General features: G+C 38.4%; 1 protein-coding gene across 7 annotated transcripts in view; it reads right to left on the bottom strand.

Moving 5' to 3' along the window:
• The window catches only part of BICD1 (BICD cargo adaptor 1), a 174,934-nt gene that overhangs the window by 7,587 nt on the left and 151,811 nt on the right, over positions 1-15,536 (bottom strand). For 3 of the 7 annotated variants that reach the window (XM_051635400.1, XM_051635426.1, XM_051635406.1), the window contains exon 7: positions 12,721-12,928. In XM_051635400.1, the coding sequence (XP_051491360.1) occupies positions 12,721-12,928 (208 nt within the window). Of the gene's footprint in view, positions 1-11,487; positions 11,679-12,610; positions 12,929-15,536 lie in introns of those variants that run through there. The other 4 variants (XM_051635445.1, XM_051635416.1, XM_051635391.1 and 1 more) reach the window with 4 other exon arrangements.

Below are 15,536 nucleotides of genomic sequence, written 5' to 3'. Positions count from 1 at the left end.
CTGAAATGACAGTTCTACCCGGCATCAGCAGTGCTCACACAATCTGGCTCACACATCAGCATGAAATTTAGTGATCCACATGACTTAAAATGGCTGAGTCGTCCTCCTACGTGCTCCAGGAGTGAAGATTTTGAGGATTATGCTAGGAAAGAGCTAAGCAGAATGCGTATGGCTTAAGTACACATATTTCAAATTCAAAGGAGCTCTTATCTACTTACGGCCAAGTAGCTGAGCCAGAGCTAACTTTAGTCCTTATATATTTAATCCTTTTAAGTATTTTGGAGAGTCTATAACCCTATTCTCTAATGACATGACAGTCAAACACTATGGAACAGGCAGTAATTTTAAAGGTGAAAACTAGAAGACCGCTTTCATTTCTTCCCTTCTACTAAAGAACACTTGCCTCTATCAAATGAACATCTGTGTATTTCCAAAATACTGTGTTGAAAGTTAAAAAATGCCTTTATGAATTCTATGCTCAATGACACACCACAAGACAAGGAAAGAGATATGCTCTCTCCTACTAAGAAAAATAATTCAAAGAATACATTGGAAGAGGTTTGTTCCCAGTATTTTTCAAAACTCAGGGAGTGTCATTCAAGGTACAGAGTGACAGGAAAGTCTGCAATTTGTGTAGAAGACACTTGAAGGACAGACAAAACTTATACTTTATTGTGTGTCTTCAGAGAACACCACCAACAAAAATTATCAACAAGTTATTAACTACAGACTCTCTCTTTTCTCTGTCATCTCCAGTTGCTGTGAGGAAATAAACTACTGGGGGCAGGGGATGAGCTGCCTGATCTCTTAAGAGCCCTTTTACAATTCTATCAACCTATAACCAAGAAATGAAGTTCAGTGACCATTTCAATCACATAAGGCAAAGAGGAGCTATTTTACACAAAAAATTAATATGCCAGTTTTGACTGATATCAGCAGGACTTGAATCTGTACCCAGTCCTGTGCCAGTATTAAGCAATGTTCACCACTGCATCCTTTGGACCTTTGAGGCTTGACTCATGCTGTTTTAGGCCTGTTCTGAACTTCCAGTTACTGACATTTGCTGGCAATAGTAGTGAAAAGGGCTCAGAGATTTCCTCTCTCACAGATTAGCCACTGCTGATTTTCCTTTGGAATCTAATGCCCAGTCCTAATTGGACTAATCAGCTCCTAAAGTAAGAGCATTAAAAATACCAAGCTCAGAGAAGCTACATCTCTTCATATGAGAAGTGAATGTGCTGCTAGAAATTATCTGCTGAGAGCAAATATAAAAAAAAAAAGAAGAAGAAAAAAAAAAGAATATTTTCCTGTGCTTCCCTTTGCCTCAGCCACAAAAACTGTGCATTTCCCTCATGTCACAAGGTGTGCTCTGCCCTTCAGTCTAAGAACTGGGTGACTACAATCAACACAGGCCTACTTAACTGGGTTATGAGTGTCTAGGAAATGGGCATGCCTTCTGTTGACATCAGCAATGTCCCCAGTGAGAATGCTACGTGCAAGCATTTTCAGTCCCACCTGCTCAGGACCCAGCAGACTGCAATGGAACACTTCAGAACATTTTGACACTCTGTAATTAACCAAACTCTCCATAGTGCTGTCAGAGACTGAGACTAGTAAGAATCCTAAGATAAGCATTGGGGGCGTTGTGAATGAGTAACTGATATATAAAATACTTTTAACTGTGTCTTGTCCTGTTAATCGATAGAGAGGTTTTTTGCTTTTATCTGAAAGGGTAAAATTGAAAGTCAAACAACAAACCAATCCATTTTTTTACAGGTAATGTTACATATTTGGTATTTCTAATATGAAAAACATAGGGTAAAATCTGTTCTTGATAAAAAACGCTTCTCAAGAAAATTATTATGAGAAAATGTGAGACTGAGGCTTTTTAAGTCCTCTAAAACAAACTCTCCTTAGCATTCTGTTGACCACTCCAGGACAGCAGAAAGTCCTTCTTTCCTAGCTAGAAGTTTTCAAGTCATTTCATTTTGTATCATGCTACCCAATGTCAATTGAACTTGCTCCATTAAGTCTGAGACATTTGATAACATGTATATGAAGATGTTATTGACAATTTACTTGAAAAGAGAAGCTGTCTCCATTTATATGGTAATGAATTGTTTTCTTCCCTGAGATGTCAATTTAATGGGAGAGAATGAATGCTTAATAGCATGGGTCAGAAGTATTGGGCAAAGAACAAATCAGTAGTCTTCTAGTCATGCAGAGGCAGAAACATGTTGCATAACACAGCAAATCCTACAGTAAATCAATCTTCTCTACTCAAAGATGCGGAACAAGGAAAATTTCCAAATCCAAAATACAAATTTGAGATGTCAAGAAGAATGGGGCAGAGGGTATTAAAACACTCGCCCGCCTTGCTGAGTTGAGATTTGTAGAGATGCTTTCAAATTGTAATCTGACAGGATGGGAAAAGTCCCAAAACTGTTTGTGTCCAGAGGTGATGGGGACATAAGTTTATAGTCTTATTTGACTAGCTGGTTTCACTTACAATTTATCTCTGTTTTTCTAGTGGATGCCAAGAAAACTTTGACCTTAAGGCAAAGAGGAACTTTAAGTGGTAATGGTTATCGTGAAGAACAGCTGGTGAGAGAACAGCTGTGGCTTGCCTTAGGAAAAAAGTATGAACAATGGTACAGGTCAAAGATCAGAAGAGTCTCTCCCTTCTCATACTTCCAGAGTCAGTTTGGGTCTGGAAATAACACCGTTACCTCTGCCCTATCAACAGCCCCAGAGGGTCATTCTGCCAGCTGCAAGCTGGGTGCAGCTCTGTGTTTCTGCAGGCCATCCCTGGAAGGAGAGGACTAGGGTGGAGCAACCACATGGCTTCCACAGGGAGCTTAGCCAGCCTTATTAACCCCAGCCCTCTCAGAGCAGGAAAGACTTGGGTTGTCCTGGCCTAGGAGCAAAACATGGAGTGGTCAGGGCCCCTGCTCAGCTCCATGACAGCCAGCCCTGTTCTGGCACAGCTATTACACAGGCAGCCTAATGGATTTCACCAGGTGCAAGTTAGCTCCTGCACATTTTCCAGTACCCAGACTCTACCCAAGTTTTACCTCTCTTAACCTTAAACTGAATTATTATTTGTTGATTTGAGATAGAAAAATTCATCATCCAAGTATCAGTTTTGGCTTACTACATGGTAAAGCAGATCTGCTATGAAATTTCTACGTGAAGTCTCGCAAATTTCGAGGTAACTCAAATTTTAAACTTGCTATTCAGAGAAACTTTGTGTCTTAGATTATTGTTGATTAGAGATTTTTCAACAAGAATTCATTCATCCACTACTTAGTTCTTCCTCTTCTCTAAAATGGTTTGTGGAATAAAGGTAAGGAGATGTAAACATGCTGACAAACTCCCATTCAGAGTTCAGAGACATCAGCAGTATCTATGTACTGCACTAAGATGCAATAGGATGTAGGATGCATCTGAAATCCTCATCTCCTGTCATCTCTACATGCCCACTCTTTTTCTTGTAACAGAATCCTGGGAATGTCCCACTGTGTCTACACTCCCAAGCTTCTGACACAGGTGTCTTTCTGCTCTTCCTCCTCCTCTCAGATTTTTACTTTCAGGACAAGGTCAGTCACAGAACACAAAGCAGAGAGACTTCTGCTAAATCCTTTGCAGGAGTAAGAGCAGCTGATTGAGATTATTGGAACAGGTAGCATATTAATTGCTGTTTTCTTATAGCATTTAAAAAAATGCTATCTGTCTTGACAATTTCCACAAACCAACTCATGGAGCATCACTGACAACTTCATGCACTACCTGTCAGACATGGTTTAGTAGGTCACTGATTTGATGGTTTTCCAGAACATGTCAGGTTTCTTGGCTGGGCTCTGGTGAGTTCTTTTATCTATATGACAGCTACGCTATATGGAGTGGTTTTCCCTCCTCTTTCCTCATTTTGCATTACTTGATTTCTGATTTCTTTTTAGACCTGAATTACCCCCAACCTAGAAAGCCGGGTGCTCATCAATGCACATGCTCTAGAGATAATGTGGCTGATAGCTCAAAATATAGTGATAAAGCTATACCTCAGCCTTGCTCTTTGCTGGAGCTTATATTAAGAATTTATTTTTTTTTAAATAAATAACACCTAGCCATTAATAAAATTAGTGAAATGTATTTCTCTCCAATTACAGACTAAGAACATTAAGACATTTCTTGTCAGCTCTGTAGGCTTTTTCACATTGTCTATATCATTATATGTTTATGCTATTTCTCAAATGGTTTCCATGAATGGTTTAAATAATTCCTCATTAAATCTATGGAGAAGCTAAATAGCGGGTTAGTAAAATAGCAGAAATGGAAAGGGTAGAAGCTGAAAATACATATTCAGTTCCTTTCTTTTATACACAGGTCATAAAAAGCACATTTAGAAAGGTTTGATGATTCATGAAATAGTTATTCACTAAAAGACACACACATTTTAAACATTTTAAAAGAGAAAGGTCTTAAAAATACAGAAATCATCACACTTCTGCCTTGGTTACCCATCTTTCATGGAAATATTTTAGATGGCCACAAATGTGTCCAAATCAAAAATACTTGCACTATTTTACCGGTAAAAAAGGACTAGATCCAAAACATGAAGTCAGTGGGAAGGTGACTTTAGTAGGCTTTGGAAGAAACAACACAAGGTACAACTATAAGCTTTCATAGCCCTAAAAAAATACAGGAAGGGAGATACTTACAATTAGGGATACTAGTCTTGATTAAGAAATTGCTGGTGAGCTTATTCCATACCTCACAACATCCCAATGAGCTGCTCTACTAGAAAGCTAAAATATCAGCATGTCTAATTTAAAGAGATTCATTTCAGTTTTGCCTATTCTTTGAGAAGCACAATATTGAATATTCCTGTATATTTGATGGCAAAATCAGTAAGTCATGAAACCACATTAAAACCTCTCAAAAAAGAATATAAAGATGGATGGCTTTTGTTGCCAACATTGTAAAAATATTTCAATAGCTGTTTTAGTTAATTGATAAGACTGGATTCCAAAGCCCAAAATGTTCATAGAAAGCAACATATATCTGGTAACATGCCTTGAAGACACAATATGTCACCTGCATACCTATTTAGTTAGAAACAATCAGAAGTCTAAGATTTTACTAGAGAGCTTCAACAAATGGTACTAATATTAACTATTCCATCCAGCAATGATGTCATAACTTAGCTATAGAGAGAAAAATGTCAATAACTTTTTAATGAAAATATACAACAGTAAGGCATGATTCCACTGCAGTCTTGGTTGTTGTTGGGGTTTTTTAGTGTTTTAACAAACAGATTGTGTCTTTTATTAAAAATGTTTTATTTTGGAACTGCTTTCTTTACACAGGGAAAAAGACAAACAGAAATTAAATGAAGCTTGTAGAACTGCAGTGAATTCATGCCATAATAACTAAATTATATTGAAGAGGCTAAAATATATAGATCAGCATGAAATGTATGGTTTTGTTCTCATCAGTGATAACTGGAAAGCTAAATGCAAGAGAGGAAAAGCAGAGAGCAAAAAGATCCTATTCACAGTGGCACCGAGAGGTAAAAGTACAGTTAGCCAGCTGACTTCTTCATCAGTTACAGCCAACTAATGTCCTTGGCAAGGATCCTGTTCTTCACATTCAAAACGGCCCTCCACAAGGACAATGCTTGAAATGGCATAAGTATGTAACGCTCATTAAGCTTAGTTAAATGAGCATATCAGATGCAGGACATGGCCCCAAGAGCAGGAAGATATATACATATATCTGTATATATGCACTAATACGGGTGATTAAACAATGAACACACATGTACACAAATATGCCATTTTTACAAAACCCACAGAAAAACAGAACAATGCAGAACAAAAAGTGAACACATATAACAAGTTAGTAATGATTGAATTATCATTTTTGTGAAGAGCATCATGCCCAGGTAAAAAAAAAAACAAAAAAAAAAACAAAAAAAAACAAGACAAACAAACAAAAAAAACAAACCAAAACAAAACCCCTACACCTGATTTTAAATAACCTTGCTAAAGACACAGAAAATTCATTTTTCTTGGAAAGCAGAGACAGATTTGACCAATACTGTATGAGTCTTGCAATAGCTGGTAGCCTGATTACACCAGCTAGAGACATCTTTCAGGTACAGGATTACCATCAACACAAGTACATTTTTGGTAGGATAAAACCACAACATATTCATAACCAAGGACTCTGAAGAATCATCCATGGATCTCTAAATAGACAAAGGGCAATTTGCACTCAGACTGTAAATTTGAGTTGTCAGAATAAAGTTGTGGATTTTTTTAAAAAAAGAATGATTCTGAAGAACTTTCATGCTCCAGTTGCTTTGGATGAAGCAAATAAAACTCACCTGACTGAACAATCAGAGCAGAGTAGCCTGACTAGTTAAATATTACATGGCTGCATATCTTTACTAGTAGTTGCTCAGTTAACCACCTACTCTGCTTTTCAAGAATAAACTCTTTCACTTAATGTACAGATAAAGCCATATTGCTCATGAACTAGAATTCAGAATAAAACTTTAATACAAAATCAGCATAGAAAGGGGTATCTAGATCCTCGTCATTTTGATTTTCCTTTTCATGAATCTATAAAATTCCTTCACAAGCAATAAGTAAGAAATATTTTAAACTGTTCACTGGTTGTCCTGAGCTATCATAAAGATCTACAGAGCACTCTCCTAGCAAAATTCAGGTCTGAGCTGAGAGTGTTCCTCAAAGGATTTTCTTCCATAATGACTTAAAAGATGTGCTTTCCTCCACATTCAGATTTCTAACAGTCCTGCTGTTTCAAAATTGGTAAGTGCATAAAAAAACAAAGTTAAGGCACTGAAGTAACATCTGTATCAGCAAGGTTTAGAAATCTGTGAGGAGCTTTCTGACATTGGCACTTACTCTAAAAAGCAAAGCTGAAACTATTTTTGGCAAAATATTCCCAAACAAATAAAAAATGTGCTCAGCTAAAGACCTTGAACTTAAATCCTTTTCATCACACAATGAAAGAAGACACAGACCCTCTATCAAAATTGTATTCCCCCTACCTTTCCAATGCTTTAAGGGGCACAGGCTTGTCTCTGCAAAGAGCCTCCACTGGAGAGAGCAGTGTCAGCCTGAGCCTCCCTTGGTCATTTTTCCAACCCCTTCATCCAAAAGAGGAGAGTAAAGACAGCTTCATTTCCTACAAAGGCCTTCTACCTTCCTTTTGCTTTCCCATATTGTCACACTGCCTCAACAACCTGAAGCAGCAAGAAGCAGGAGCCAGGAAACTTGCCCCATGTGATGAATTCCACTTCAACATTATTTTAAGAAAAATATATAAAAAGGAATACATGCTTCTCATTACATGGAGATTAACCTTTTACAGAATATCTCTGAAAAATCATTTCCTAAACAGTGCACTTTTAAAAAGATCAAAATCTAGAAAGAAAACATTAATATAGCAGTCTACTGCTATTCTCCATTTCTTGTGCCAAAAAAGCACTTGTGCCACTTAGCACTTTACACAGCCTATCAAAAGGCCCTTAACTTCCTAGAATACTTAATGACCACCCTACTGAGTAGCCTTTCTCCTTTTTGTGTTAAACTGTGTGTGTGCTACATCAAACAGATCAAGGCATGCCTGGGTTTCTAACCTGTTCTTCACAGTTTAAAGCACATTCAATGTGAAGGGCACTTAACAAAGACAGCTCTTAAGTAATTCCCCTGGAATCCCAGCTTAAAGACTTAATTGGAAGACTTTTTTGGTCCTCCATATTTGAGAATGGAAGTTTTTTTTCATTACTGTTTTCCTTACTAGCTTTAAGAAATAGTTTCTAGTTAAAGATGCTATAATTTAGCACTTGGAAATACTATAACTGTCTGTAAGAATTTCCCTCAGGATAGAATTTCTGTAAATAATATTTTTTTTTGTAAAATGCAAATGAATAAACAAAAGCTAATTATTTGTATCATACTGTTATTCTTATTTTATTTGTCTGTAAGCACAAAGTTACCTAATTTTGCAGTTGTTTTTATTTTTGCAAGTTTTAGAAGCACAGTTTTATGAAATGGTCTTGTAATACTTAGGAACAATAAAATCTAAATCCTACAGGACAAAAGCTTGAGACTAGAGTAAATCAGCAAATTTTTGATTAAACTTGTGGGGCCAGCCTGTGTTATGTTAATTAAACACCTGGCCTTGACTGGGCTTTGAATTTAAGAGAAATGTTTCACATTTTAAGGTTACTTTCCTTTTTCTATTTTAAAACATTAAAACACAAGTCTGTTCAGAATACTCTAGAAGGGAAAAGATTGCTTATTATGATCTTAAGATCTGATAAGGAAATATGAAATAATTTACTAGTCAAAGTGTTTTCCTGTGTAAGATTTTAAATACTGAAATCTGCTCTGTGGTACCTACAAGCGGAAACAATATGGAAAAGAAGCATCTACCACTGAATTTTTTTGGGGGGTACTTCAGCAAAGGAAACTTTCAGGGTATCATAGTTCCTTTTAACTACCCCTGTGTAAGGGAGTATAGTGAAGCCATTAGTTACTCTCCATTTCATAAGCCTGTTGGAAAAGTTTTTCTTCGGGTGCATCATCCACACAAGGATCTTAACTGATGTAACTTTAAGATGAAATTAAAGAACCTTCTATTCAACTTTCAGAATTTCTATGCTAAAATAACTGAAAAAGAGTGGTAACAGGGCACCTACATCAGGCTTATTTCTGTCTTGTTCCTTCCTTGAAGAAGTCAAGAGAAACTTTTTATTTGGGACTGTAGGATATTAAGAGGCATCTAGTGATTTTATATTCAAGGAGTTTGAATGCAACTGCAAAGGAAAGGTCATTTCTAATACAGTGTAACACAACTGTCAAATCAAGTCTTAAGCCTTCTATATGCCCTGACTTCTTCATGTAGTTATGAAAACAGCCATGTGGGCTGGAATTGTGTTTGAAACATAGTGCCTGAATACAGATTCAAGAACAAAGACTTTAAAGTGTAAAAATACATGTTAATAACAGAAGGAAAGAAGAAAGACATAGCAAAGCTAAATGCGTACTATGACCTAGGAGAAACGAAACGTGATACTTTGGAAATAGACCAAGTGGTATTTTTAGCCACTGCAGTTAGGAGCTATTATTTCAGTTAGAAAGCCCAGATAAAATAATACTGCTGCGGCTTGATGTCAGAAAGACATGTATGCTGATTTAAAATTGGGGCACCAAGTAGGAAAGTGCAATCTCTTTCTTCAGAGGTCTTTTTTTCACTAGTGAGTTCTCATGCCAGGGTCTTCCCCAGAAGAAGGCAGCCAAAAGGAGTCCCAGCTTTTCCCCTACCAGGGAGCCAGCAGCACTCAAAGCTGGGGCCAGAGCATGGTGAAGGCAGCCACTTCTGCCAAGCACCAAGTCCAGAAGAAGGTGGAAGAGAAAGGTACAGCTCACCTGCTGCATGGGGACAATGGGGCAGAGGACCCTGCCTGGCTTCTACCTCTTCAGTTGTTTTGGCTCTAGGTCTCCTCAAATATATTCCTGGCTACAGACTTCCAGTTCCCAGAACACTGGGAGCTAATAAAAAGGATAGGGAAGTCAACACACTATATGGGTGAAATATTAATGTGAAGGAAATGTTTCATAAATTTAAAAGAAAAAACCCCAAAACCTGAGTGCATTTAATTTTGGCTTCATTGTTCCCCTGCTCCTGAGGACACAGTCTCAAGCCGAGCTCTACTCTGCTCCAAAGTGTTTGAGCCTGAATGCTGCTCCTTTGCAACCTCTCTGAAGAAGAAGCAGGTGTGGGTCGCTACATTTCTTGCTGGCTTGCTTGACTGCACATATCTGAGAAAAGAAACAATTTCTGCTTAAAAGGCTTTAAAAAATCCCCTATAAAACCATCAGAATAACATCCTTCACTGTTCCTTACTTTCAGGAAACAGAAAATTAGACAGATGGCAACAAAATTCTACTTGGTGTATCAATCCTTTGATCTGTTAACAACAATAGGAAATATTACAGAAAATGGTAGGAACAATGCTGGAAAATTCCCTACCTAATCTTCAACCTGATTCTACCATGGGCCCTGATAATGCTGAGATCTGAGTGTTCAGAAAAATCTCTGGCACTCTTGTAAATTGTACCATTAGAATTAGAAGAGCCTTATAAATCGTATTTTAGAAGACTGCCATTTTTGGGCCTAGATTCTCGTATTTCCAAACTGGGGAGTTTGATTTACGCACAAAATACAAAATCCAGTTCTTTATAAAAATTTAATTGTCCATCAAAAAAAAAATGTTTCTTTATTCTGTTGTAGGTTGAAGTGGAAAGAATACAATATACACTGGTAGTGTTTATGAAACATATTCCTGTCTGGGGCAGAAAATGAGCAGATGGTCTTCCATTGCCAACAGAATACAAAGGAATTGTTGAAAGATGAGTATCATTGATTTTGTTTTAAAGTCTTTGCTTCTTTCCCCTTCCCTACCTTTTTCTCTTCAGGAACCAGTTCTTTGATTTATTTACTGCAACACTCCTTAGGAAAATGTCTTGTTCAGACTCTCTGCAGTTTTACACTTGTCCTTTTGAGTGGGTGTCACTTGCATGGCACTACTCAAAGGCAGCTGTGATACTGCTGGCACTGTGTGAGAGAGTTAACATACTATAGGGTATTGGTCAGCTTTCTGGAATAAACTTGAGCAGCAACCACTTTATGGGGTTTAGCTTTTATATTTTCTACTTTTGTGTGTAATGGATTTCAAAATAAAGAATGAAAAAATTTACCACCAGGCAAGAAGACGCACACTTAAAGGCTAAAAGTTCTGCTCAGGCACAGAAGAAAAGTGATGATTAGCTTGTCTGTCAGGAGAAGAAAGATGTCACAACCTTTGAAATGGCATTCCAGTTTGCATTTCCTTTCTACGCCTTGCTTGAAGCAGATACTACATTTTGGCAGGAATTGAGAGCAAAAGCTTTTTGCAAAGATAAACTTCATGACTCAATTGCTATAAACTAAACCTTCTGTGAGTTTAATATTACCCTTTAGAAAAACCTGATTGAATGCTCCAGGGTGAGCAGAAGACAGGTGCTGCGTAGGCTCCTGCACGCTGCCAATCCCTCCCTCTCTGGTCCTCAAACATCTGACTCCTCTGTCCCGTTGGGTTTGTGTCTTCTGTGGGAACTACCAGCACAACCACCAGACAAAGCACCACCCAGGCAGAGGGGTGAAGCCTCTGTGGATGCCAGCAAGACTGCAGCCACCTATACCACAGCTGGACTTTCCCCACTGCATCTGGAACCAGTTTGGGCTGCTGCCAGCAGAATGTCATCTCGTGCCACAGGTGACACAGGAGGAGACATTTTGCTTTCGGGGTCTCAAGAAGATGCCCAAATTAGATTGCATCTGCAGTGCTGGGAGGGTCCTCTGCTCTACTAACCACTCAGCACCACATGCACCCAAGGAAAAAATGTTTACCTGGTATGGCCACGGTTAACCTTTTTTCCTTGCTGAGACGGTGCCCATGGATGAATTCACTCATGGAAGGGGAGCCCCTCAGAAGATATGATTCTGTGGAGGCGGGATGAGGGGGGGCTCTTAATAATTTCTGGAGGTAGGTCCCTGAAGTCCTGGGATGGCTCTGATCACAAAGGGAAGGTGAGAATATTCTTGCAGGAGATCCAAGAAAAATACATATGGAAACAAAAGAGTTTTACTTTAATTACCTTTCAAAGCCTCATGAATGACAATATCATGTTAATTTGCTTAACAGGTAAAAACCAACTAGTGTTGCCACCCCACATCATTTCCACAGCAGGGCACCTTGCCTGCATTGGAAATCCTGGTACATAACAGGGGAGGAGGAGATGAGGTTGGGTTATATCTCAGCATCCTGGAGTTGACAAGTACAAGGCTCCTTGAATGTTCTCTTGTTTTTGCATTGTGACTAGAGCATATAAGAAAAGTGAATGATTATCTAGGACTTCTCTAACAGAGAGCTTTGGCAGGGCAGTCACAAGACAAGAGCTCACTCCTTGAACAGCAAAATATTTGCATTAGGTTACGAACAGCAGCCATCCCCCTTCAAAAGGTTTCTTGCTCCCATGTAGCAAAACTGATCTGAGTGAACACATCCATAATCTTTTTGCACTGATGAAGAACAAGTGAGCACCAGAGCTTAACAAAGAGATGCAATTTCTTTTGTGTTAAGCACTGTCATGCTCATAGAGCACAACCCTTTTTTTCAGATGCCTGTTATAGAAAACCTTAAGGAAAACTTAAGGACAACTTATTAAAGAAAATACATTCACACTAATATTAAAGACATACAAGATGCACTGAGACACTGACAGAATATAGTTCAAAACACTGCATTAAGGAGGAGGAAATAACATAGTGAGTAGGTGGATCAGAACCATATGTTGCCAGGCTTTGAATTTCATATTCATATCCTCCCCCCCTCCTTCTCCCCAGGCAAAGTATGGGGGGGAAAAAAAAAAAAGAAGAAAAAAAAAAAGAAGAACAATGTTAACAATTCAGTGAACAACTTTAATGAAAGTCTGGCCACTGCACTGTACTGTAAAGATCACTGCATGCATACCTTTTCCTCTGAGTGCCACTGCTGACCAGTAAGTTTGGTTGCTGTGGGCCCTGACTATGCAGGAGGAAAGTGTCTATGCTTGGCACGGTGGCTGATGCCTCCTCACTTACTTTAGGGCTGCCGATCTTGCTCTTTCCAAGCTTGCCTTTGCTGCGTCGGGACTGCTCATGGTCAAACTCTAAATCCTCCAGTCGCTGGGTAAGGGCAAGTTTTTGCTGGATAGCCATGCGCAACAGAGAGTTCAGGGTCTTCTTCTCATCCTCCGCAGCTGCTAGCTGCCTCTGCATCTCATCCAGCTGCGTGACGTACTCATCACACCTGGGAAAACAAACAAGGCAGAAATCTGGGGAACGAGTCCAACAACCAGCCCTACTGGTGATTACAATTCCAGGGACAGATTCACACCCAAGCTTTTGCTGAACCTAATCCTGAAAGCAGATAACCTCAATTCCTCCATTCCCACTTGGAATAAATTTAGACTTGGATCTGAATACTAACACTTCCCATTCAGCAGGAGAACCTGTGTCTAGAATATCCAAGTAGTCTATGTCAACATGATATGCTTGTACTGCAGATAACTAGCAATTGGAGGGAAAGTTTGTGATTATCTCCAGGTTAGACGACAAATAACAATTTTGGGGGCTGGTTCAGCTAGCAACTCACCAGGGATAAGAATGTCTACTCATTAGATAATACTGTTTTTCATAGCCAGTAATATCTACTTAAGCAAAATATAAGAACAAAAATATTTTAAAAAGACTACAAATACTTTGAAAACTTGACATATCAGATTTTGTGAAACAAGAAGAACCCCTCAGTGGATTGCCATTGTTAACTGATTAAAGAGGGACTATTCAGGAATACCAATGTGTGGAAGTTACTTCACATTTACTGTTGAGTCCCTGGGAGGCGTGCCCAAGTATCCATTGCTATGGTCACCTACTCCTTTTTAACCCTCAGCCTCTTTTATCTGCACAAAACCCTGTGTCTTTCTCATATGCTTTAAATCCTTTGAGATAGACTTTTAAATAAAACCACCTTTCTCCTTATTTTGTTAGCATTTAAGACTGAATTTAGTTCTGCTTTAAACAATGGTTCCTAAGGATAACAGGAAGAGCAAGGCATTTCAGGACGGTCTTAATCACCTTTTGATGTGAAATAGCTTCAGTTTGTTAACAATAGACCATCTAATCAGTAAGAACTAGGAGTGCTAAATGTATACCAGTAGTGAAATTATTCACAGATAGAGCAGTACTGTCTGACCATTGGACAGTTGTGGCAACATCCAAGAATTTTTCACATTAAATTATGCAGCTTTTGTAAAATCTCCTCCTCATGTGATCTGTATAAATCTAAATAGCTTTGCTGTGCAATTACAATAGTGTAATGAATGAGGATGTAACTTTATCAGAATCACTCTCAGAAAACAAGCATAGAAAATAATGTTAGTTTTCCTTCTGAAAATATGTGACAGAATAAACTTTTGAATTATTGCAAAGTGAAGGATGAAACTAATGTCTCTGGAACGTTAATCTTCTCCTTGGGAAACAGAAATAAAGTATACTCAAAAATTTGAATCCTTTGAATGATTCAGGCACTGGAACCAAAATTACTAAATCAGCCATGGTTTCAGCTACAGTTTCAGTATAAGCTTTCTTCTACAGGGCCATGATAAGCATGACTCTCTCTATTCAAGCCTTGAGATAGAAGAGATATTTCTGAAACATAAGTTGGCTTAAAGCCAACTTGCACACCTATTTCTGCTCCAAGCCATGAGATGTCTATCGATGCTTTAGCCAGTTATTTTGACAGACATTACAATGAAATCCATATTCTGGAGGTTAAATTCAATTCATTTGAAATAGGAATTACTATAATGTCTGTATTATCAGAATTTCAGAGACTTATTCTTGTAACCAGATGGATCCTGTATCCATCTCTCTTATTCTTTCCTGTTCCTCTTTGATAAGAAGACTTTTTTTTCCCCCCAATATATTTTCTGTTGAAATTTTCAAAAAGTAACACCTGCAGCAACACCTGTAGCACAGTGCTACCAGAGGAATGAACTGCCTTGCTTTAGTATGGCAATAAGCCAATTTTGGTTTTGGAAAAAGATTAGTTTTCCTCAGGCCTTAGGATATGTTCTTGGTATGTAGGCATCTGCTTTTTACAACAGCATAATGGAGCAGTTAAAAATCATAAGCTCCATGAAGTTGGATATTACTAAAGCAGACTTAGACAAACCTGCTTGTGGTTACCTGCTGTTACACTGTTATGCTGCTAGCTGGCCTCACAGACTTGAGACAAAAACCACCTTGCTAATACAGTATTTTCCAACTGTTCTCATTAATTATATGCCCTTTCTAGATGCCTTCCCATAACAGCAACCCCACATTCTTGGCAGTTCATTGTAGTTTTTGGGTGGTTCCAGTCATCTGACCTCCATCATGACTCAAAGTTTCCTATTATTTTTCACAAACATGTGGTCCATTGTCTCTGTGTTTTGTTGCTCAAGCATACATTTTTGGTTTTTTTTCAGAAACAGTGTTCAGAAAGGTTAAACCTAAATCAGTCAAGCAAAGGCCATAATTAACTTCAGAAACTGCTGAATTAACAGTCTCAGATCTCCTTGAAGTCAGCAGCAGTGAAGGTTATTCCATGTGTTGGGAGGCAGATGCTGCATGTAGCCACTGCATTTCTCTTCACTGAAATACTCCCTGCTATGTGTAAGCATGGGATAAAAAGGAGTGTTTCCAATTTAAAACTAAAAAGCATTACACATCCTTATTGCATTTTGCCCGCAAGTTTTATAAACACTTGTGACGTCTCACAGCATACTGAGGAAGAAAAAGGTTAAGAGCTCCTAAGAGAGATGATTTCTGGCATGGTACCACTGTGGACCAAACAGGGCTCCAGGATGCACTAG

The sequence above is a fragment of the Apus apus genome, chromosome 1 (genome assembly GCF_020740795.1).
Source record: "Apus apus isolate bApuApu2 chromosome 1, bApuApu2.pri.cur, whole genome shotgun sequence".
In the NCBI taxonomy this organism is placed as follows: domain Eukaryota; kingdom Metazoa; phylum Chordata; class Aves; order Apodiformes; family Apodidae; genus Apus; species Apus apus.
The sequence above is the reverse complement of the archived record's forward strand: the minus strand, read 5'-3'. Positions and strand labels throughout refer to the sequence as shown.